Here is a 26566-nt window from a genome sequence, read left to right on the forward strand (position 1 = left end):
AGTTTTAGAAAATGCCATGATATACTCATGAATATTTAAATATTTTACCAGAGATGTTAATGTTGTTATTCATTTTTTGCAAGCTAATCTCTTTTATTTAAAAATTCCATTGATAAGATCACTCATCAGTGATAACTGATAAAATCAAACAGCATATGGAGTGAGAGAGACATACACAGAGCCACATGTAGAAGTTATATATCTGATATTTTACTGAAAATCCTTACTACCAAGTATTCCAAAAACCTGATATTTTTAAAATTCTGTAAATTTGCCATTGTTCCTTCTTCTGTCCTACTAAATCAGAAAACCTACAATTATAGTTTGGGATGAGGAAGGAGTCAGGGAAGTAGGAGGAAAGCACAGCTCTTTAATGAGGGGTCATTCCGCTTCCAATTTTTCAACAAGGTGTTTTGACACCTACCATATTTTTACTCATTATCAACCATCTCCTACTTCTGGGTAGGGTACGTTTGACTTGTGGCCTCCTCTGCATTGTTAGGGAAAACCTGAGAGACAGGCATTAAGCCTTTTCTTACTCTGGGATAACAAGAAGGAAGCTGCACATGGAGTATAAAAAAACCAATTTGAGTACTCAGGGAAAGGAGCAGTGCCTGGGTATTTCTGCCAGGAGTCAACGCAGTTCCAGCAGGAAAGGAGTCGCCATGGCTGCTGTGGGAAGAGGCAGTGTGGCACCTTGGGAGAAAGTGCTCTGATGCTTACCAGCTGTGAGACTGAAGGAAAGAGCTCCTGTGTTGTGTGTCTAAAAGGAAGGATGTGATTTTTAACTTCTAAGTGTCCTTCTAACTTGTAAAGTCTTTTTTATTCTTTTTCATCTCTGGGAATCATCTCCACCCCCTCCCCCGGAATAATTTTTAAATTTCATATTGAAAGAGAGACTAGCTTAAGGTTGGAAACTTCAGAGTAAATGGTGAGAAGTATGTAGCGATTTCTCACTAAGTGTCCCTTTAATGTGGCACTGAATACTTCACAGTCAGTTTGTGTGAAGCTTTCCTTTAAAGAATTTGCAAATATACAGGAAATATTCCATTTGCATGTGCTTAAGTGTTTATATTTCATGACAAAGGGGAAACAGAATTTTGTCTATCAAATGAACAGTTTGTGGAAACACGAAGTAAGCCATGGTATATGTCCTCTATTTTTAAATATTGAAATAATCCCCAAATCAGAGATACTAACAAAAATATATAAATGTTTACAAATAAAATGGAAACATAGATGATCTGTGAATCTTTATAGCTTCTCATATTGACATTAAACTATTCATACTTATACATAGAAAGAAACAATTTCAAGAACATCTCAAAAATGCATTTTGAAAATTTCTTTGAGTTTCATAAACAAGTTCCAGTACTGAATGAGTAAACAGATACTTAACCCCCCAATTCAAGTAGATAATGCAATAATTTTTTATTTTGTGGGACAATTATGATTACGCAGTTCATTATATATTTCATTCCTTCTCTTTCCTTATATTCTTGTATATCCAAGAAAATCAGTCCTCTGCACCCTCAGAGCTCTTTCTACGCATATACCTAGAATTGAATGCCATTGAATTGAACCAGACGATGTATTTTGACAAACTTTGATCCACAGTGTTCCATACACACACACACACACACACACACACACACACACATTCTTGTAATTTTCTTTTTAATTAATCTGAGGGTCATGGCAATTTAGATAATCACCATATTATTATGTGGCAGATCTTGATTAAAAGGACATAGCTGAATACACTAAAGGGAGGATTGTGTTTTGGTGCAGAATTTATTGTTTTACAGAAGTAAGTTTTGAACAATGTAAATAGTATTTAAAATCATGTATATGGTGCTAAATAGGCTCCCACTCAGCAACATGAAGATATATAGTTCTTGAATTCATAATGTCATAGGAATATCCACTTACGATTTAAGAGTGTATTACATCTCTATTAACTCCCTTGTACTCTTCTAGTAGGAGATTTCTAAGTACCTGATAAAATGAAAAATTCTAAACAAATGACTTAAACCCTAAAGCTTTATACATATATATACACATATATGTGTATATATATATATATATATATATATATATTCTGCTGGAGTGAAAAAATATTTTCTAAACCTTAAAAAAACTTGTTTTTGTATATTTAAACAATTTTAGCCTTGAGTATGGTGATTAAAAGTTGATTTCTCCTGTCACTTGTTTTTCTCCAAATTGTAACCTGGTTATTAGTTTATCATTTACCTTCTCTACAAAAAAGGGAACCATTTCTTATGATTTCCAACCTGTTTGCTATTTACCAGTTTCTTATAAATCTCTGATTTTAGAAATCGAGGAAAAGAATCCTTGGCCATAAGACTATAGATTAACTTCTGAGCCTCATCAAAACATCTGAGAGTTGGTTCTGCAATATTCTTTGAGATGAGGTCCCTGGTACTGAAGTCAATGTTGATCTGTGGAAATAAGTTTGCATATCATTATATTAGTTTACTCAAGGAATATGTCTTTTATACAGTTGGTAGATGCACATATTATTTGAATTGCTTTTCTAAACACAAAGTTAATCTGATGCAAAACAGCAGAAAAAGTCATACTTTTTTTTTTCCCCCTGGAATGCAGAACACGTTTGGTATAATTATTTCTCTTTCTTTGTGTGATCTTTTCTTATTTCTAATGGGAAGACAGTAGAAAGGTGGTCATTTGGGGAAGGAGCCAATAGCAAACTAAGGCACACTGGTTGCAAAGAGACCAATCAGAGGCTAAAAACTAACCTGGGTGGCTCAGTTGGTTAAGTGTCTGCCTTCAGCTCAGGTCATGATCAAGTCCTCAGATCAAGTCCCACATCAGACTCCTTGCTTGGAAGGGAGATTGCTTCTTCCTCTCCCTCTGCCTCTCCCCTTGCTGGTTCTCACTTTCTCGATTTCTCTCTTGTGCAACCTCTCTCTCTCAAATAAATAAATAATGTCTTTAAAAAATCATTATTTTTCCTAGTTTGAGAGGGTTGGCATTGACAGAGAAGAGAAGTAAAGCCTTATTTTGAGATTATAAAACAATAACAAAGGCAAAAAATCAAGGTATTTTGTGATTTTAAATATATTTTCCCATAAATTCTTTTTTTCTAGTACTTAAAACCTAATTCCAATAATATACTTTCCATAGGCAGAACAATTACTAGGATATAGCAGGTTGGCTACTACCAACACGTTCCCATTCTCTATACTTCCCCTTGTATTCCACACAACATTCTTTTTTGTATTTCTATACTTTTATTTCTATTTTCCATACAACATTCTTTTTTTGTATTTCTAACTTGTATTTCTTTTTGTTTGCCAAAATAAACCAAATAACATCCCCCTCTTCAATGACTCCCATGCCTTCCACAAAGTATACCTGTATATGTGTGTGTGTGTGTGTGTGTATCCTTGTCCCCAAAAAACTATCATACATGAGTATCTTCTGCAAGGTCTAAGAGAGATCTATTACATTGGAACACACCATTCATCAGCAAATCTGTAAAATGCCCCAAACCCTTGGAAGATGCTTATTCAACTCTACACATATTCCAGGATATACTCTGCAAAGCAGAAAATTTCACAACCAGGGTGTCCAATTTAAATCAAAAACATTCATGAAGTGCAAAAGAAATTTGAATCTTAGAATTAAAAACTCAAGGAAGGCAGGTGCTCCCTCCATCTCATTCATCCTTCTATTTTCTGGCACTTAGCAGAGTATCTGCCACATACTAGGCAATCAATAAATATTTGTTGACTAGAATTAAAATGTCTCTTGGCAAAATGCGGAGATTGTAAAAATTCCATAATGTAGGGGTCCGGTGAAAGAAAGACTACACATGACAATTTGTGCTTATTGAATTGAGGTTAAAAGAAGCAGACAGACCTATAATCAAACCTTTCCTCAGCTACTTACTTGCTATTCATATGAGTGAAGGACATTCCATAATTTCTTTTAATCTTTCATTTTCATGGTATAATAGAGAAGAGTAATAGCATTTATCTTAAAGTGTTTCAAGGACTAAATGAGATAAGTGATATCAAAATATTTTAATATTATTATTCCAGAAAGAAGAGAAGAAGAAAAAACTTTTAATTTGGAAAGAACCAGAAAGACGTCACTATTTGTTCACAGATGTCTTCCTTCTTGAGGGATTTCAGCTGTTCGGCGATCCTACATTTGCACCTTTATTTCTCTGATCATCCTCTTATGTCCTCGGCCTGAAAATTCCAGGCCAAACGCTACAACTCTCTGAAGGCCTCAAATCTAGAATCAATATCTCCTTCTTTATATAGGAAGATGGTGGAGGGCAGTGGAAAGACTTTGTTTGGGATAAATTTCTCCTCTGTGCTCTAACACTTAGTACCCTGGTGACCCGGGTTGAGGTTTTAATATCTCCGAGCAATGCTTCCTCGTCATTAAGCTAGGTAGTTCCTGATGGAGTTTTTTTATGAGAATTAAAATAAAATGATCCTTACAATCATTGATTCCACAAATATTTATAGTTATTTATGGTTATTATGTACCAAATGCTTTCTATACTTGGGAAATGATAACCAACAACTAAGTAAATAGCATTATTTTAGAAATAAACTTGAAGGATGAGAAGAAGCCAGTCCTCTAAGAGTGTGGGGGAAAAAAAAAAAACATTTCTAGCAGAAAAAAACAACAAATGCCAAGTTTCTGATGCGAGAAACAATTGGTTATGTTCTGAAAAGACACATGTCTGGACGGCTGGGGTAGAGGGTGTGAGAAAGAAAGTTCCTGTAATGAGATTTGCCTACAAGTCTTGTAGCACTTAAGTGCAGTATAAGGAGCTCTTATTTTTCTACTAGAAATAATAAGAAGACAACTGAACTATACCATTAATTACTAAAAGACATCATCTGCAATTTGCTTAACTTTGTATTCCCCGTAATAGTAAATATAGCAATTTATCTCACTGAAGCATTCACTCATTGGGGGGAGTTTTCATTCACAGCAGGGCTGGTGTGTGCCTGGTGCCTGGTGTGCCTGTGTTGGCTTCTTATTATTATTTTAATTAGAACTGAACACCTCCAATAACTCCACATTTCCTATTTAAAACATTCAAAGCCTTGATTTGGGCATTCATGGCTTTTATAATGGAGTCCTAACTTCACTTTTTTTTTCTCCTTTATGTGTGCCCTGTATTTTTACCAAGCTAGACACCACCCCCCCCTCAAATTCCTGGTATTTTCCCACCTATGAACATTTTTTCATACCATCCTACTCACCTGAAAGTCACTCCTCTTCACCAAGTCTTTTATGCCCATGAGCCTACATTCAAGTAATATCTACCCTGTGAAGTTTACTTGTGGATTGCTTCCTTTGGGCCCGTCAAAGGACTTTGTGTTACTTAGATCGTATTTACATTTTGTGCCTCCTTCTCTATGCCTTGTGCCATGTAAGGACTCCATAAATACAGACTGCATAAATAAAGTGAAAAAAATGTTTCTTTATTTGTTAAAAAATATCACATTTAAATTTTAAAGGGAACTATTCCAACATATAATTAATATTATTTATTAAGATAGATGAAGCTTGTACTTCTGACTTATCTCTCTCATTTCTCTGACTTGTCTGTTCTCCTACCAAGGAACTGCCAACATCAGCTATGATAGCTGACTGATGAGAGATACACTAATCCCAGGAGATAATTAGTAGTCTTATGAGGCTGTGTCTTGGCAATTCAGCTTAATGTCAGTGACAAAACATCACACCCACATGTTTGTATAAATGTCATTATTTTTCTCCAAAGTTCTTCAAGCTTGAAATGTAGGAATCATATCTGACACCTCTTATTTCTCTGATCTCTCTATTTTTTCCCCTCATTTCCTTTTTATTTGGTAATTTCACAATGGCTCTTTTCGTTCTCACTCTTTTTTTTTTTAAGATTTTTATTTATTTATTTGAGAGACAGTGAGAGAGAGCATGAGAGGTGAGAAGGTCAGAGGGAGAAGCAGACTCCCCATGGAGCTGGGAGCCTGATGTGGGACTCCATCCCGGGACTCTGGGACCGTGACCTGAGCCAAAGGCGGTTGCTTAACCAACTGAGCCACCCAGGTGCCCTCATTCTCACTCTTATTTCTCTTGTTTAGCCTTTTATAATGGAATCTCTTTCCCAAATTCTGTAATTTCTAGTCTTACCATGTCTTTTCCTTCTGTACATAATCCGAAGGAAAAAATATGCTTTCTGAAGGAAATGAGATAGTAAGCAGATCTTTGAATTATTATCACGAAGAGATAGATTAAGGAAGGAACTTGCACATGGGCAGGTAAACCAATAGGAACCCAGTGGATTTTGAGAACAGGAAAAGCAAGAACCTGGAAAGGAATGAAGGTACCAGATTATGTGGGACCTTATAGTTCTGTTAAGGAATTTTTACTTAACCTGAGACCAATGGGAAGAAATTTTAGTAAAGGAACATGTTTGAAAAAAAAAAAAGTATCACTGGTTTCCCTGTGTTATAATGGCTGGATGTGGATAAAAGGTACAAAATTGAGGAGCACCTGGGTGGCTCAGTGGGTAAAGACTCTGCCTTCGGCTCAGGTCAGTATCTCAGGGTCCTGGGATCGAGTCCCACATCTGGCTCTCTGCTCAGCAGGGAGCCTGCTTCCTCCTCTCTCTGTCTGCCTCTCTGCCTACTTGTGAACTCTGCCTGTCAAATAAATAAATAAAATCTTTTTTAAAAAAAGGTAGAAAAATGAGAAAACCTTACGAAAAGTTCAGGTGGGTAGTGATGGTGAATTTGGCTGTAAAACGTCACAGGGGATGGTGGGAAGTGCATAGCTTTTAAAGATATCCAGAAAGTAGAATGGGTGAAACTTGTGATTGCATAGTGCACTAGGATGAGGGACAAAATATTGAGGAATGGCTGGATTTTAGCAGTATTCTGAAGCATGAGATCACAGAAGAGCTGATGGGGTGGAAGTAGATCAAGGATGACTACGGATTATTTATCCAGAGCAAATAGAAAAACAGAGTTGCCATTAACTGAGATGGGGAGACTCAGGTAGAAGAACGTTTTGAACAGAAGATCAGGGCTCAGATTTGAATTTGTTAAGTTTGAGCTGCCCTTTTAAAAATACGGGCGCCTGGGTGGCTCAGGTGGTTATGTGTCTGCCTTGGCTCAGGTCATGATCCCCAGCTCTGCAGGGAGCCTGCTTCTCCCCCCCCCCAACCCTGCTCCACTCATGCGTGCTTTCTCTCGCAAATATATAAATAAAATAAAAATATATTTAAAAATATGGGACCAGACAAATTATTGGGGGAATGAATGTGAGCAGAAAATGAAGGGGATTGCCTTCCCTCATTATAGTTTCTGTTGGGTTATGAGTCAGAACAGTAAAATAGATTGCTAAATACAGTCAGTAAGGAAGGAGGAAATCGAGTACTAGAAATCAACTGAAGACAGTATTTCAATTAACAGAGAGTGATCAATTTTGTTAAATGCCCCCTGAGAAGTCAATATAAGTAGTATGAGAATTAAGTTATAGAAAGTGTCTTGTCTTTTCTCCTCTCTAATCCCTTGAAATTTCAGTGAACTGGGAAAATAGTGAAAATATTAGGTCTCAAATACAGAGATAGATAGATAGATAGATAGATAGATAGATTTAAAAGAATCACTTCTGGGGGTGCCTGGGTGGCTTAGCCTCTGCCTTTGGCTCAGGTCATGATCCTGGGGTCCTGGGATTCAGCCCCATATCAGCTCTCTGCTCCACGGGGAGCCTGCTTCCTCCTCTCTCTCTCTGCCTGCCTCTCTGCCTACTTGTGATCTCCATCTGTCAAATAAATAAATAAAATCCTTAAAAAAAAAATCACTTCTGGGGGCATGTCTGTGAGCTGCATCTTCTACTTTGTTTAAATATCAGCTATAATTTTTGGTTGGGTTCTACCAGAAGATGCATGGATAAATTTTTTATCTCAAAGAGTAAGGCAGGAGATGCTGAGCTTGGAGTAGACCAAAGGTAAGGTCCCATCAGGAAGTGAACTTCTAAAGATGGAGCCTCTCCAGCTGGAGGATATTGAGGCATTCCTGAACTGCCTGGGAGCTAGGGGGAAGCTCTGACTATGCTGAGAGGGTCAAATTCTTAGGTCAAGGACCTGGGCTATGGGGTGCCTGGGTGGCTCAGTGGGTTAAAGCCTCGGCCTTCAGCTCAGGTCATGATCCCAGGGTCCTGGGATGAGCCCCACATTGGGCTTTCTCCTCAGCAGGGAGCCTGCTTCCCCTTCTCTCTCTGCTTGCCTCTCTGCCTACTTGTGATCTCTGTCTGTCAAATAAATAGATAAAATCTTAACAAAAAAAAAAAAAAGAGGCTGGGCTAAACAGTGTATCAGTTAATGAAATAAAGTTCACATTATTTACTAATATGATAGCTACTTGCATTTCGTTTGTATGGATACAGAGTTCAGTTTCAAGGACTCTGAGAAATATAATATTTCTTTTGCTTATTTTTTCAAAAGATTATGAATTATCTTAGATATCTGAGCCCGCTGCACTGTCAGTCTCAGAAAAGAATTGTGATTCTTACTGAATCTCTGACAGCAGAGATGTCATCACAACCATTAGAAGCTTTTAAATTCTGTCAATTTTGAAAAGGCCTTGACATAGGTGACAATGAAAGCAATCCACTGCATTAAAATGACTACTTTGTGAATGATGTTTGGGGCAGTTGTTTAAAAACAGTTTTATTCTAAAGACCCAGAATCTGTTAATACTCATGGGATTTTGTTAACCCTCAGATATGGCAGCCAAAGTCTCCCTTATTATGCCAGCAGTTTTAAATCCTTTTAGTTTTCCACAAATCATTTTATCAGGAAGAATACATTTTAAAGGGTACCAGCTGGCTTTCCTGTGACCCTCCACTCCGCTTTCTCTATTTTTACATAATTTGAATGAAAATTTTCAATTGTGTTCTTGCATTCAAATTAGATAGTCTTTTCCTCATCTAGAAAGTCGAGTGGAGCAGGAGACTGTCGTTAAGCACAGAGAGTGTTCCTGCCTATGGAAAGCACCTTACTAAAACAGAGCAGGTGGCGTCTTAGACCTCATTCACAACAGAGCTTGAAAATTACTGTTCAAATTAAAGCCGCCTCTAGTTATGTTTTTGGTTACATAGTTCTATTTAATCACCACAAACTCCTCTTGTATTACTTCATTTTTGACATTATTAAAGGAAAATGAATATTCTGAAATATATTCTCAAGGGTGGCTATTAAAGTTGAGAATAGCAGAGTTTGTAACACCTAGAAGGAATCCATCCCTGCACAGGACTTGATCCTTTTGTCCTTATCGGTTTTAGAGACACAAATCAGTGACACGTGTTGGGAGGTAGTATTGATGTCTTAAATCGGGCAAAGGAAGCAGAAGAAATGATAACACATGCAAACACATAAGTTGATAAAAATAGATGGACATAATGTATATGGATAACGCATATGATTGCTAAAAATAGATGTACATAAGCAAAAGTTATCTGGATAGTTGAGAGGGAGTCCAATTGACTCGTTTCATTCACCAACCCAAACATGCTAATCTAAGACTAATTTCAGTAGCACAGAGACACATGGAAATTGGAAAAACATCTGAGTGTTTTCTTTTCAAGTTAAAACGTAGCAGCCTGTTTTTCAGAGGGCCAAAATGACACTGCAAATTATTTAGAAGAAGTACTCCTGCAACTCTTTCGCCTCTTAATGCCATAATGAATCTATACTTGGTGGTTTAAGAAGTTTTATACAAATTAAAGAGAATATGAGAAGAGAAATAAAGCTTTTGATAGAAAAGAAGACAGACGCTGTGTGCCAAGATAATTTTATGCTTTTGCCTTTAGCATAAACATCAAGGTTCCCAGCTTTATTACAAACATTTAAAATAAATAGTAGATCTAGAGAATGGAATTTGGAACCTAAGAGCACGGGCTGTAGACCTCTCTTCTCATGATCTGTTGTATCATCATGACTGCGGACTCGTTATTTTCTCTCTAGGGCTCAGATCATTTTCACCTGTGCAATGTGGGTGATTATAATACCTCCCTAAGATAGTGCCCATGATGATCGGATACAATAGTCCACATGAAAGCATCATGCAGAGATGTCACTTATAGTTTCTTTAGCTCTGTTTCCCCTTTGCCTCCTACCCCTCCTCCTTCTCATGATTCTTGATCACCTCCTTTTGCTCCTCTTTCTCTCTCTTACATTTTCAGAGGCTTTTAAGGTGAAATAAATAAGGAAGAAGAAATTATTGGCATCCAGGGGGTGATGTTCCTTCAGTCTGCTCTCTGACACAGACTGTGCTAAGCTTCCTTCACAACTGTTCTAGCCTTCTAGGCACTGCCTGGTGCTTTGACTTCTTCGTCTTTCTTTCCTATCCTTCTCTCCCATTATGTCTAATTCCCTCTCTGCCCCCATTTCTGGTCAAAGCTCATGTATTACTTCTTTTGAAATATATTTTCTCATTCCCCCTAGAAATTGATTTTCCTGTTGATGCTACATATCACCTGTGTTCCTACCACAACTCTCATCAAAGATTATTGTTAATGATTTTTTAACTGGAGTCCTCCCCTCAAAATGGTTAGCTTTACCTAATCAGGGACTCTTGTCTTTTTTCTTATCTGCTCCAATATGGTTCCTGGCATATACGAGACACTTCATAATCAGTGTACAAAAAATTAGGAAATTAATAAAGAGGCAAACTCATTATATCTGGAGATGATCCTAGAGTTGGAGGACACTGTTGATAAGCCAGACAAAAACATCAACATGTTGGTGGAAGTGGCATTAAAAATGCTAAGAAAACATTTGAATCTAAGATGGAGAAGACAAAGTTGGAATGACAGTAATATCAAGACATGGTTCCAAATGCCTATTTTCATGGGCCTCTCTCTACCAATAGTTCATATATCTATTTCCTTTCTTTGGGATTCTGTTTAAAGCTAACTTTATTTATAATAAAGACCTTATCTCAGTATCTTGTCTCACTACTATTCAATCATTATATCCTTCGAGGTATAATGCAAAGAGTTCCCTCTGTAACTTTTTTTTCACTTAATCATTTGTTGTTTTGCTATTTTCCCCTACTTCCATAAATTTCATTTTTTTAACCCAACTCGCTTCAAAGTTTCTTTGGAGCCAAACCGTAGTTTCAACCTATTTTATTTTCTTGCATTTCCTTATCAAGCTGCCTAGTTCACACAGCATATTGCATTATACTTCAGCATTTTTTTAATCTGTTCTCCTGCCTAAACTGAGCTGCCCTTCCATGGAGATACTTTGTCTTATAAAGGGATGAACAGTAGACACAGAGTGAGTATTTGCTGATGTGAAATAAAATATCAACAAATAACATTATACTGACTTCAAAATAAAAGCAAAACACCAGACATAGATATTTTAAGAAGTCTCCTGCACCCATGAAGATACCTTCTCCCCTGTGACTATAGTTTCTTCTTTGTCTTATGAGTTGTGGTGTCTTCACATTTAATAAATACATTTTAATTTATTTTTTTTAGAAGATTTTGTTTATTTGAGATAGAGAGAGAGTGCACACACAGACTGTAGGGAGAGGCAAAAGGAGAGGGAGAAGCAGACTTCCTGCTGAGCAGGAGCCCAATAGCAGCAATGCCAGGCTCTATCCCAGGACCCCAGGATCATGACCTGAGAGGAAGGCAGGTGCTTAATTGAGTCAGCCACCCAGGTGTCCCATTTAATAAATACATTTAAGAATTAAATATTTCATACTGATATTCTTTGACTTAAAAAACTGCCAATGTATTTTCCTGGATTGGTGATAATATGCAGTTGAATTTATATAATTTTAAATATTAGACTGTTGTCTGATTTGGGACATTTTCTACTATCTCAAAATGAAAACCAACATAAGCATAAACATTCTTCTCTCTAATCACATATTTTCCATCCTGAGTAATTTCTTTTTCAATAAAAAGAATGACACAAATATAATATACATAAGTGAGATAAATATAACATGAATATTTAAAATCTGTCAGTGTTTTTAGTAATATGAAAATATTTCGGGGTGCCTGGGTGGCTCAGTGGGTTAAGCCTCTGCCTTCGGCTCAGGTCATGATCTCAGGGTCCTGGGATCGAGTCCCACATCTGGCTCTCTGCTCAGCAGGGAGCCTGCTTCCTCCTCTCTCTGCCTGCCTCTCTGCCTACTTGTGATCTCTGTCTGTCAAATAAATAAATAAAATTTTTTAAAAAAGAAAATATTATTTAAAATATTTTGAAGAGTTCCATTCTCTTGAAACCAAGTAAAATTACTTTCTTAAAATTTCCAAATATTATGAAATGAGTGGTCCAAATTGAAGGATGAATACCTGAACGTTCAAGAATTTCTTTTACACTTATAGGTTCTTATTGTGTACAAAGTAGAGGCACTTTAAAAAATAATTGCTTAAAAAAAAAGTTGCTTGTCGGGATGCCTGAGTGGCTCAGTCAGTTAAGGGTCTGCCTGGGGCTCACTCAGGTCATGATCCCAGGATCTACATCAGGATCCTTGCTCAGCAGGGAGCCTGCTTCCTTCCTTTGCCTCCCACTCCCTCTACCTGTGCTCTGTCTCTCTTCCTCTGATAAGTAAGTAAAATCTTTTTTAAAATTAAAAATATTGCTTGCCTAACAATTTTCTCATTTTTAAATCACTTAGTTAAAATGTCTGGCTATATTTATACCTTTTTATCCTCAGTATTTTCTTCTGAAATTGTCTAGGTATAGTCCATTCAACGAGTAGCTCTTTTTAATCTCAAACTAGTGATTTGCTAACATGTTTTTATAATGGTTGTTTTCAGGTTGAAACTATAACCCTAATAGAGACTTGTTGAAAAAAAGAAAGGGATTACATGATACAAACCATAGACATGTGATCTTACTCATCATTCTCATGTGTCCTGTGTGGTTGTTATGTGCTTGGTTTATAGGTGAATGAGGAGATGGGAAACTGAGGCTTAGAGAGAGAGAACAGCTCACCACAAGATTACAGGATTTTAATTTAGGTCTAGATAGCTCTCAACTTCCAGTCTTCCACTATATCACACTATTAGCGTAGAAACTAGAGAAAAGGTAACGCTGTAAGGGAGAGAGAGCATAAAGTCTAGTTATGATTATTATCATTTCTCGCCAAGACCTAAAATTTCAATTTTTGTTGTTTTGTTCAGTGTGCTGTCTTTGCCTGTTAGAACAGGAAAGAGAGAACCATTAGTACTGTCAATTTATAGACGGGGGTTGTTTAGTAAATTTATTATAATCTAATTATAAATTGTTTAATTGCATCAATTGAAAATTAAGTTACGCTAGCAATTTCATAGATGAGGAAATAGAGATGCAAGAAATTAAAGAGAAATTAAATAGGAGTTAATAGACATCTGCATAACATGATTTTGCCATTCTTCTTTACTGTAGGATTTTCTACCAAGAAGATCAGTTGTAATTTTTTTTAAGGAATTTTAATTTTTTTTTAAAGATTTTATTTATTTATTTGACAGAGAGAGAGAGACAGCGAGAGAGGGAACACGAACAGGGGGAGTGGGAGAAGGAGAAGCAGGCTTCCCACTGAGCAGAGATTTCCATGCAGGGCTTGATCCCAGGACCCTGGGATCATGACCTGAGCTGAAGGCAGACACTTAATGACTGAGCCACCCAGGAGCCCCAGTTTTGATTCTTTATAAGAGTCGCTTATATAACTATAATCAAATATGGAAAACTGGAGACTATTCTCATATAAATGTCACTCTTGAATTAATTTTTTTTGAATTAATTTTTTTACTTGTGAAAATCATGTTTTCCCGCTTCTATATCAAATATATGAACTCGTCTTCATAAGTTTGCCTACTAGATAAATCTAAAATACTTCCCACCCTTTCTTTATCTATACTACTGCCCATCCAACCTCACCCCCCCCCCCCCCACTTTCCATTAGCCATATCAAAATGTTTGTAACTTTCAGGAAACATTAGGGAGCTTTGTACTTCCATGTGATTTCACTGTGCCCTGCGTCTGAAATATTCTTTCTTCATTTACGTCTTGATATTACTCTTTTCATGACATACATTTTTCATGTGTGAGTCATCCAGAAAATGCATCCCTTAACTCTCCAGATTTAATCACTTTTCCAGTGTGCTAATAATGAACTTCAAATGTGGCTTTATTATTATATTGTTTATTGTGTATTTGACTGGTTTTATTACATGTCAGTCTCTCCTGCTTTGTGACTTCATTGTGGGGACGGGCACTCAGTTTAATGAGTCAACATACCCACAGTTGTATTATATTTAATATACAGCTGATGGACAGAGAAATACCTTGAAGACTGACATATAATATAAGAGGCAAATGCCCGTTAGTAATTTGGGAAGGTGAAATTTAGTAATCTGTTGAATTGGAAACAATAAATGGCAAATAATAGGAAAGATAATGACTATTTCAAATGTACATCTACATAGTTCTTTGTTTTCAGTGAATTTTGTCATATTTGATAATAACATTTTTAGATACTTCAAAGAGAAAATATAATTATTACTTGAAAAGCAGCCATAAATTTAATTATATTTTATTTGGTCAAATTAATTAGATGGACAAAGTATAAAAAGCCATACAACTTTTATATGCTAAAATAATAACTGTGTTATTTATTTAAATTATTACCACATAAATTTATTTTAGAAGAAAATATTAGGAAGATAAACAAAGCTATTTTGTCAAAATTGATAAATTATTATATATTGTAAGATTAATTGAGCTATATTATATATTGTAAGATTAATTGAGCTATAATTAAAAGACGACATTTCTTATTAGAAGACTTTTCATGCAAAATGTTTGAGAATATTATTCTAAAACAATCACTGTTAATTAGCTGAATTCATAGAGAAGAAAAAAAATCTGGCTTTCAAATCAATATCACAATAAATAGGATATCTTTAGAGCTGATTTCAAACCCTTTTAGGAAATGACACATTAATCAACTTGACAAATCTCATATACTATATTTTCAATTTTCCAGAATTATTTATTGATTCTTAGATGGTGACGGGGAAATGAATGTTGAAATAGCTTCACAGCAGTTAAAATTCTTCACTCTTCACCCGCCCCCGCCTCGTGAATTTAAAGCTATGCTTTAGTAGCTCATATGTCTGTAAAGTTATACTAGCCAATGTATGCCATAGTAATTAATGTCCAATTAAAACTTGAACTACTGATACAGCCACTTTATGTCCTAGATTTTCTGAAAGTGTTTTCATTTCACCTATTCTTTTTTTTGTCCCCATAAGTGTAATAACCCTTCTCACATCATGAATCCTAAATTTGGGTCAGAAAATATAATAACTATCCCCTAGGATAGGAGGAAATTGGTGTTTTTGCCTCTGTAGGAAAGATGACTTGTACTAGTAGTTCATGTTCAGTACTAGTAATTCATGTAGCTTTCTATTTAGTACTTATGCATTAAAATTCCTTGCTTATATGATATATTCAGTGAGGAACTGAAATCATTTAAATTATAAATCACTTAAACTTTAAATATTAAAGGGTATATGAGAATGATCATGGTTTGGTTCTGGATATAAAATCAAATATAAATGAGGTGTTACATACATTGAACACTTTTTTTTTTGGGGGGGGGGGGAGTTATTACCAGTCATTCCAGGTTTCTCTCTAAGACCCTTTCTACTTTCCTTATCTTAAAGCAGCACAGGTGGGTCCTGAAACATTGCTTCATACCTTTGGCTAATTTTTACTATCAAAGAAATAAAGGTAAGCAAATGCTTCTTTTGGAAAGTAAGATATTACCTGCCATAAAGTGGAGATCCAAAATACTAAAAATGAAGAGTTCATGTTGTTCGGTAACAGTCCTATTTTCCCTCACATATTATTCGAAATTTTTATATATATTATTCTCTTCTAGAATTCTATTCCATCTTGACCACCATGATTTATAAAAGGGAAAACGAAAGTGAACTTGAAATGCAAGAACACATTGAAGTAACATTTCTATAGGGTAAACTTGAGAGTGATTTAACCTGAGATAATGAACACAATTTTTCAGGAATCTGCAGGTTGTGCTAAGGAAACAAAAATATTGGTCATATCTGGCACATAGTAGGTGTTGAAAAATACTTGCTGAATCAGTAAAAGATAGGATCATTTTAAAGGCACTTCTTTTGGAGTTTACGACATTTCTACTTGAATACATAGTGACAATTTGTTTCCCTTTAGATGGATTAAGTCTTATAATTGGGAGCAGATTTGGTAGCAGGTGAGTAGTCACTATCCTGGAGTGTTTTCCTCACCTCTTTAGGGGCATCAGCTTCAATGAATTCAGAATAGATCATCTTGGCTTTAGAAGCAATTTTTTCTGCACTTTCTGTTTTTTTGAAGTCTTCACAGGCAAGCCAGAACTCAACATTTTCTTCACTAAACTCTGATTTTAGAAATGTTCGAAAAGCATCCAAACCAGCTATAAAATATAAAAGAAAAACTTTTGTATATCAGGCAGTGCAGTATACATAATCAACAGGAATACATTGTATAATATGAGCATTTACTGAGTGTTCAGTGGCAAATATTTATCATCCCTCTCTATATAGTGGTATGTTTTTGTTTTTAAGTTTAGAAACCTTATTTCGGATCAATAATCATAAATATAAAATATTCTCTTTTAAAATATTTTTAAAGTATTTTATTTATTTATTTGACAGAGAGATCACAAGTAGGCAGAGAGGCAGGCAGAGAGAGAGGAGGAAGCAGGCTCCCTGCCAAGCAGAGAGCCTGATGCGGGGCTCGATCCCAGAACCCTGGGACCATGACCTGAGCTAAAGGCAGAGGCTTAACCCACTGAGCCATCTGGGTGCCCCATAAATATAAAATATTCTTGTCTCTATTTCTCCAGTTAGCTCCATTAACAAAGAAAAACTGTACTTTTTCTTTCTAGATCTTAAATATCAAGAAGTTGTGTCTAGAGGAAAGTCTTGATGATGGTAACTTCATGGGAAATCCATGGGCTTAGCGTCCTATACCCAATGAACTAAGCCCAAAACAAGTAATGATGTTATATTGACTTCAGAGTAAGAATAGCTTTGCTGCGGTGAGTTGGTGAGGAAACAATTTGATGCTCAAGAGTTAGATTATGTGCATTTGGGCTCAAAGCAAAGATGGGAGGACTGACATTTGGTTAATCTTGAGTGAATACATCGGCAAATTCAAATCTCCAGACCAAGAAAGTAACCAGCAAAATACTTGGTGTGACTATTTCTCCCCTCCCCTCTATGTGGTGATACGCAATTTTAAGTCCATAAAGCAAGTGAATGAGCTTTTCTCCAGCGTTGCCTTAAGTAAAACCCTGTTGTCGCCCATTCTCCCTTATACTACCTGCTCTAACTTAGCCTGTGCATTGTATTGTTCTCCTGCTCCCAGGTATTCTGAGCCTGCATTTCTCCAGAAACTTTAGACTACTTATTTGCAGGCTTGTTTACTTTGCCTTAATTAGTATATGTAATCTCCTTTAAATTTAATAACAACCGGTAGCGCTTGCAGCCTCTGATTCCCTTAGGTCCCATTTCTCCCCATTATTTCACTTTCAGCCAAATTTACATGGGTATTATTCCTATCTGAGATTAATATTGTTCCTTTCTTTACCTTCCTCATCAAAATGTGCCCTGAAATATTCTTTAGAATATCTAGAGCTGGGGCTCCTGGGTGGCTCTGTGGGTTAAAGCCTCTGCCTTCAGCTTGGGTCATGATCTCAGGGTCATGGGATCGAGCCCCTCATCGGGCTCTCTGCTCAGCGAGGAGCTTGCTTCTCCTCTCTCTCTGCCTGCCTCTCTGCCTCCTTGTGATCTCTGTCTGTCAAATAAATAAATAAAATCTTTAAAAAATATATCTAGAGCTCACTGAAGAAGGTAATTCTTGCTAAATCAGTTAGGGATGAGTAGGTTGGCTAACTGAATTTAAATAAGAAAAGAAAATCAAACCAACAAAAATGGAACAAAAAAATTTGGTTATCTAATTATTTTTCTAACACAAAAAGTATTGGGGAGAATTGAGAGTGAGAAAAATATATGAGTCTTCGCTTGACTAATGAAAATTTAAGCTTAACATCAGGAATTTTTAAAATAGTGTAATTTTGAGGGCTTTGGTAGCACAAGTATTGACTGTCGCATGCAATAAATATATATATATATATATATATATATATATATATATTTTTAAAAAAGGATTGTGCCTCTACTTAGATAGCAGGTTAGAAAGGTCATTATTACATCTCCACAATTGAATGGACTAAGGTAGTACCTTGAGTTCGTATCATTTGGTTTCACAGATTGCACCTGTCTGAGGTGAGTATCTGTTTATAAATCAGACTATGGATCTCTCTGAGGAGGAAAATATACATCAGCGCTTTTGCCTTGGGAAGGATTTGCCTTCCAAAACACTGGCGACTCTCTTCCACCTGCCATGAGGGCCCCTTTGCTTTTGCTCAAAGCAGCTCTTCCCTGACTGCATACTCAGAGTTCTGATCCCTTCTTGTTCCAAAGTAGGGGTGAATAAGCTTGTGGAGAATCAGGGGAAAGGGAATAAACTTGTGGAAAAGAAAATTTTAAGAGAAAGTTTATGGAAAAGGGGCCAAAGTCAGCTATTTGCAGTTTATTGCAGGTGGGAAGCAAAGTGATTTTAGTAAGAGAAAATAGAAAAGGCTTCAGGGAGCCAGATAAAAGCATCTAAAAACACTGGGAAATTAAAAATAGATTTAATATATTTTTTTTATCATTTGAAATAGAGTTGAAATAACAAGTCATTACCAAAGGTTATCAGGTACCAATTAAAATTCTCAGTAGAAATATTGGAGAGTGTGGATGATGTTAATTTGTGAACACTATAAAAAATTCAATTAACTACACATTTATTGCATTTAAAAATACATCTAAGAAGCTTCTGTGACACAAATTTAGGTTATAAAAATCCCCTTAATAACATCCAGTTAAAATTTCCATGAGTTTTGTCTGAACGATGATGAATTTGAGGGTTCAAAACAGAATTTATGCTGAAATCTATTTTATAGCGAGGACAAAGTACACTTTAATGGTATTGAAAGAATGTTGTAGATTCCTGTCTGACAGTATTTTACATGTGTGTCGCTAAGGCATGTGAGGCCTCCTCCCAATGAGGATTATCTAAATGTATCCCCGAGAGATGGGAAACTAGAGATCAAGAAACTTACTATTTTCTCACATTCTGCAATTTTAATGAAAGACTACTTGGAGATAATAACCATTGTCCTCTCCCATCACTCAGTTTGGGACACAATGAAATAGAATCAACAGCTAAAATGAGCTAGTTATCTCGGTGTTGAACACACTATTTTATTGAACTACACTTCTATTCTCTATATACAATATGAATGATCACAAGATGTCATGGGACTTTGGAATAATATGTTACATGCAATTAAAATGATGGTCTCTGAGGGCACTCTCTGCGGAATGGAATGGCTACTGGTTAGGCTTAACCGGGGCTGACAAATGGATTAAGCCCTAGGTGTTGAAACTTACATGAGAGCTGAAGCTCAGTACGTACTGGACATAACCCCAAGTTGATGAGAAACATAATTTGGTGAGTTATTTAGCTGTTCAAAAAATTTCCAAGCTATTTTTCTGGTGTTGTAAAAAGCAAAAAAACAAACATCTACTCAAATGAAACTAGGACTCTTCTACTTTACGTGGGCATGAAATAGAAAAGCTCAGGAGATATGCAGATGAGACCATTTGTCTTCTGCTCAACATCTTCCATGCCTCTGCTCTGTGGCGCTGTCCCCTAGAGCTTCCCTACTCCCCTACCACCTGCAGGTTTCTATGAAGAATTCACCAGAATTCAGGTTTCTGGTAAACCTGATCTGTCCCACTCATTATACACTTAAGTAAAAAAGAAACATGCCTTTCCAAACTTACAAAAATGCAATTCCATATCTTTGATGTCTTAGTATATGTCCTTAGTTGAATTCTAGGAGTCATGTGGATTATTTTATGTCTATGGGTTAGGAATTAATCATTTAAGAATTATAAAAACAAAATAGTTTTGTCTAATTCAATTTAATTTTGCATGTGAATAAACAACTACGAAGAATTCACCCAACTTTATTACGTTTTAAACTTTTCTAATATTCTGATATTTACTTTGTAAATTTGAAGTAGAAATTCCATTTATTATCAATGATTTTAATTATTAAACATTCTTTAATACATGGCTCTGCAGAGCCATTTTTTTCTTGTATGAGATACAACTGAGATAAAACTGCTGCAAAACAGAATTACCTGTAACAGAAACAGAAGTTCCAAATGACTACTTTGAATTAAATTTTGGGGTTATTATTTATTGAAAATCAGCTTACCTTATTGAGTCAATATGAAATAATATAAATACATATCCACACATGTACATATTAATACATTTAAATATGTTTTTTTCACTAAAAATTATAATTTCAGTTGAAATAAATACTTAAAAACTGTTTTTAGCCTCAAGACATGAAAAAAACAAGTGATTTATTTAAATTTTCAACTTTTTTTTAAAGATCTTATTTATTTATTTGACAGACAGAGATCACAAGTAGGCAGAGAGGTAGACAGAGAGAGAGGAGGAAGCAGGCTCCCCGCTGAGCAGAAAGCCCAGTGCAGGGCTGGATCCCAGGACCCGGGATCATGACCCAAGCTGAAGGCAGAGGCTTTAACCCACTGAGCCACCCAGGCGCCCCTAAATTTTCAATTTTTTAATAGTTTGTATGTTTCTTTCAGCTTGTAACAAGAATAGCATATATATATATATATATATATATTCATGTCTCAGGCTAAAAACATTTATCTCAACTGAAATTCTAATTTTTAGTGGAAAAAAAAAGTTTAAATGTATTAATATGTACATGTGTGTATATGTATATGTATTTATATTACTTAATATTGGCTCAGAAGGTAATTTGATTTTAATTATATATATAATGATAATATATATATAATGATATATATATACACACATATATATGTACATATATATATAATGATAATGAGTCTAAGAAAATGACAGATTTCTTACTTCCTATTTGGGATTTTCATTTTGTGTCAATGTTTGAAGTTTCTATAATCATGTCTTATTTTAGGTTCTACCTAATGCCACTTAGGTTTATTTAAATTTTCAACTTTTTTTTAAAGATCTTATTATTCCACCTAGATTTGTGTGACTGTTGGGACTCTTATGCTTCAAATATTGATGAAATTCATATTTTATAATGACTACAACTTTCACAATTTAAAGACTTACTTTTAATCATTTTATTTTTTAGCTTCATCAGATCTTACCTTGGTTGGTTAAAAGTGTATCCATATTTTCAGACCACGCCATTGTTTCTGTTGTTTGTGACCTGTAGAAACAACATCTACCCTTGACAATAGCATTGTGATCTTTTTCTTCCGTAACCTATAGTAATATTTGAGTTATATGTATTTGTTGAATGACATAATTTAAAAGAGCTTTGTGCCATTAATCAAACTGCAAAAGGTCAACAAAAATTGTATAATGTTTTCCACAGTGGACAGCAACAGCAACATAGAGTGGGATATAATTCAGCATCCGCAATTATTTATTAATCTAGATTACAATTTATTAATATTTGCAAATTCTTACATCTTAATAAAAGCATAGGAGAGAGATTGATCATGGCTCTATGAAGTATAGTGCATTTCTTCTCAACTGTAAATATATTGATTGTTAATTTATGTCGCATCACTCTGGTCTATTCCCAAAAACTTATCATGATAGCAATAGTGATAAATGAACTATTTTCTAAGTTTTCACAGTATATAAAATTATCCATGTTATAATTAAGTATTTCAAAAAAGTTTTTGAAGTGTTTCAATTAAGGATTTCTAATATGTGATGATCTTAAAAGTGTTTATTTATAGTGTTCTGAGAAACCTTTGCCCCACTTCGAGACAGGCTTTATTTTTCCTTAGACTGGTATGCCTCCAGTTCTGGAATGATTTATTTAAATCTAGCAATCTGTCAGGACAGAGTAATATCTTTTCCAAAGCAGTCACAAAAATTTATAGACTTAAGTCTCCTGAAGAAGGTATACTTTTGGGGATGTGATGTAGAAATGGTAAATCAGGTTTAAGATATAAACTTCCTGAGATACGAGTACATCATGCATTATTTGCCTTAATAAACTAAGATCCTGATGAGATAAGCTCCCATCCATAGAAAGCATCTGCTACCCAGAAAAAAAAAAAAAAAAAACCCACTAAGATTACATAGCTGTGATGTGCAAATGACTTACTTATTATGGAAAGGGATGAGCTAATTGAAAGTTTTTATTAAAATGATTGATGATAAAATAGAGACAGTGTCCTACTGAGTCATTCTTATAAAACTCAATCTTTGCATATCAAGGTGACTGATCTTAAATATGCTATGTGAAGCAATATCCATACTTTTATATTGTGTTACTTTTTGTAATTTGCTGCCGTTTTTATTATTTGTGTTGGGGTTTGTTGTGCTCCCTTCTGCTGTTGCAGATGTGATTGTGTTTTCAGATAATAACAGGTGTCCTTATAGAGAACACATAGAGGAAGATGTGTGACTGGAGATTCATTTTACTACTTTCCATTATTTCCATTTCCTGTTGAAACTTTCTTCCCTGATAGTGGGCAGCTGATACTCTTTTCTCCCTTGATTTGCTAAATCTTAGCCCACAAGATTTTCCATGAAACCATTTTTAAATAGTAGTTTTTTCATTCTAATGGACATTTAAATAATTTCGGTTGTTCAATTCCTATTCTCATTAATGGAGAAGGGGACCCAAACCTAGATTTAAATTTACATTGAAGAGCTTTTGTGCACTATAAAACCTGTTATACTAATGAGCTTATGCTATATTTCATGATTCAAATATTAGGTCTTGTAAGGAGTCCTATTGAATACACTAAAATTATCATATGATCACTTAAAATACACATGTTTAAAAATGTCTCTATTTGAAGATTGATATTTGGTGGTTAACAGAGTAATCAGATTGCGAACTACTTAGTATGAGTGAAATATATGTTAATGAACAGGGCACTGAGGAATGTTGAGCCCAAACCTGGGCACACCGTACAACAATTCTGAGTGAGGAACAGGCACCAGAAAAAGCACATAGAAAACCAAACAAAAATAAAAAACCCTGAGAAACAATGTAGACAGAAAGGATTCGGAGGTGAACATACACTTCCTTGTTGTGTAAGATCTCTGATGATAGGAATAAATATTGTTATTTTGTGGAAGCCGAGAAAATTAAGGCCATCCCATCTCAAGTTTAGCTGATGTGGGAAACAGAGGCAGAAGAAAATCATTAAAATTCCTTACCTACTGACAAGCCCTTGAAACAGGCAGAGTGGCTCTCCCCTGGGAACTCAACTGCCCTCACCTTGAGGTTTTGCTAAGGACAATCCTAGCCTGACCAACCCCCTACCCCAACAGGTCTGACCAGGATCCTATAAGTCTACTTTAACAATTCCTTTATCTCTAAACCTCCAAGATAGTATCGAGAATCATTCCCAAGTATATGACCCACTGTTATACATCTAAAGGGTCTCACGAGAAGATTTTTATTATTGGTAATAAATAACCTTTCTCCCAACAATAGCTAGCCCCTCAAGGTCCTGGAGACCTTGCTTCCAAAAGTCCTTGGAGACTTACATCATCCATAATCCCCTTGTCCTCACCCACCGCCGAGTCCACCCCTACTCTGCCTTTAAAAACTCTGACTGTAATCTGGTTCAGGGTCCAAGTCCCTACTCCGTTGTGTCGGGTATACTTGGGCCCAAGCTTAAGCATGTCACCTCAGGGTCCAAGTCCCTACTCCTCTGTGTTGGGTATACTTGAGCCCATGCTTAAGCTTGTCAAATAAACCCTCGTGTGATTGCATCGGTGCTTGGCTCCTTGGTGGTCTCTCGGACCCCAAAACTCAGGCATAATAATTTTCCACTACCAAGAACAGTATGTCTGGTCCAAAAACGTTGTGGAACATATATAATCAAATAATGAATGAATGACTGAAGTATTAAAACCTTCAATGGAAGCAGAATAATGGCTTTCAAGATGGTGGTAGGTGACCATGGTAAGGTTATTGAACGTGAGAACTGAATTGCATTAGCTTCAAAGGGTGTAATTAATGGTGAAAGGAAGAGGAGGCAGGATGTGAAATTATCATGGGGGAGCGACAGACCATGGACCTCTCTCTCACCCCTGGGGGGGGTGAAATTGGGGGAAATGGATAATATCCATTCTGGAAGGTATCAAGGCAAGTCATGTCATTCAGGGAGAGCCAGAATTTGCTTACACCAAAAGCAAAAGGAATATTCAGGGAGGTCCTTATCAGATGTAAAGGAGTCTTTTAGGAATGGAGACATTTAAATGAACTGTAGCTATTTTTGTCAGTTTCATTAATGTAGGAAACCTTAAAAACAAAAGAAGAAAACAAAATGTGGGAAATGATGTAAAACTCAGAACAAAAGAAGAATGTCAATGTTTTGAATTAGAGAGATATATTGGAATATTATTTTCTATAGCTAGAGATTATTAGAATAGAATTAGAGATACTTGGATGTTCTAGTATTTCTTAAGACCCCCAAGATGTTCCATTATCATGAAAAGAAAATTTGCCCCTCAGCTCTCTGAACAAATACCCCTGCTGGTGTGTGATAAATCCTGGGGTGCTCTCAATTCACTATTTTCTAACCAATTTCAAGTTTGACTTGAAAGGTTCGATTTTGATGACCTGATATGATGGAAGGGCCGGTGGGGATGCAGTATTCACTTTTCTGGAGCTAGTCAAGATGCAACTATTTAAAGGAATAAGTTCTTAATTAGCTGTTCAAATTTTTAAGTTCTGGGTTGATTGTATATTTATAATTCTGTGGGAGAATAAATTGTTGTTATATATGAATAAGAGAAATAATATTTTTCCTATCATCAGAATGTTCAACAATGCATTAAATGTTCATAGTCTATACCACACTGTATTAGGCAGGTCATGTACTTTATCTTATTTAATCTTGCAAATGACAGTCTGTTTTAATCCTACTTCACCAGTGAATAAGGAGTCTCAGAGATACTAATGACTGGTGCAGTATCTTGCATGTACTAATGGGCAGTTAGAATTCAAACACAGTTGTGTCTCCTTATAACCTAAACTCTTCTTACAATTCTTCCTAGAATGAATGAGTCAATAAGCATATGCTCATGTTTTGGAATATTGATAATAAATATTTCAAAAATGCTTTTCCTGTAATAGAGTTTACTGAATTTCACACAAATAATATTTCCTATAAATAATAGCTAAATTGCAGTAATCGAGTACTCAGTGGAAAGTTTTCAGAAGAGAGATTCTGAAATCTCATTGTCAAATGAAAATGAAATATCAAATGAAAATAGGACAGTTCTCATGTTAGATGTGAGTGAGAAATGTGTCTTATGTTTTAAAAAATGCAACTGTATACATGTTAAGAAAGAAACTATTGAATTCAAATTGGAGGAAAAAAAGAAGGTGGCTGACTTGGCTAAATTTTACTTGATACATGGTCCCTAAAGTAAGTGGATAATGCACCACTCTATCATTTCTTTTTCTCTCTTTCTTACTTTGATTTTGGTTGTAACTCGAACAGAGCTTTTGTCTGACTCTTCTCATTTGTGCGTGTGCATTTCCTGTATAATTGTGATGCATAATCAGAGTAACTTCATATGTGTATGATTTGCCATGAAAATTCACCATGTATCTGGAGCCAAAATTGCACTTAGTGTTTCATGGGGTTTTGGCTGATTTCCTTTCTGTTTCCTTCATTAAGCGAGTGCCATCAAGGCCAGCAGTCCCCATATTATGTGTCCGGAGAAGAGCCAGGCCAGATGGGAACTGCGTGAAAGCTACCAGTTATCTTGCTAATTTTGCCAGCTAGAACCAGTTGTATTGCATCAAAAAATGTGGAATCCAACAACTTAGCTCTTCACACTCAATTAGCAGTGTGCTGGAGAATGGGAAATTCAAGCAAGGAGCCCATGTGCTCCAGGAAGTGACAGCTGCTAACTTACCCAGCATTTAATATCTGTTTTCAAATTTCTTAATAAATATTATAATAATGAATAATTTTTGCAAGGATCATACATATCTTTTGTCACAAACTCTAACATTTAATAATTTTGAAAAGCTTCACGAAAAAAAAAGCTTATTGTTTTTTCTCCCCTGCATAACCTTCCTTTATCTTAGCAAATATGAAACAATTAACTGCAAAAGCAAGTCATGAATTGTTGACATATTTTAAAAACGAAGAAGAAATCAATAGAGAAAGGGGAAAAATATATCAGCAAGAAAGACAACAATTAGCATATTTATCATAAATGAAGGAAATAAAACATCAAGACTAATGAAGGCTCAAATGTTTCATTTGTACATCTTCCGAGATAAAAATAGCTTTAAACAGCAACTCACTTCACTGGCAT

General features: G+C 35.6%; 1 protein-coding gene across 1 annotated transcript; it reads right to left on the reverse strand.

Annotated features, from left to right (window-relative positions):
* Positions 1-2258: 2258 nt before the first annotated feature.
* On the reverse strand, positions 2259-26566 carry RGS21 (regulator of G protein signaling 21). Its single transcript, XM_059146871.1, has 4 exons — positions 26556-26566; positions 21394-21470; positions 16342-16508; positions 2259-2462 (listed from the first exon to the last, which is right to left on the reverse strand). Exons 1-4 carry the CDS (start codon positions 26564-26566, stop codon positions 2259-2261), a joined length of 459 nt encoding a protein of 152 aa, XP_059002854.1.

The sequence above is a fragment of the Mustela lutreola genome, chromosome 14 (assembly GCF_030435805.1).
Source record: "Mustela lutreola isolate mMusLut2 chromosome 14, mMusLut2.pri, whole genome shotgun sequence".
NCBI lineage: Eukaryota > Metazoa > Chordata > Mammalia > Carnivora > Mustelidae > Mustela > Mustela lutreola.

Bases quoted from the DNA above. Each gene is read 5' to 3' on its own strand.
- RGS21 (XM_059146871.1), bottom strand. The intron at 16,509-21,393 runs GTAAGATCTGAT...TATATTTTATAG, and splicing joins TACACTTTTAACCAACCAAG to CTGGTTTGGATGCTTTTCGA. The intron at 2,463-16,341 runs GTGAGGAAAACA...TTATTTCCACAG, and splicing joins AAGCTGATGCCCCTAAAGAG to ATCAACATTGACTTCAGTAC.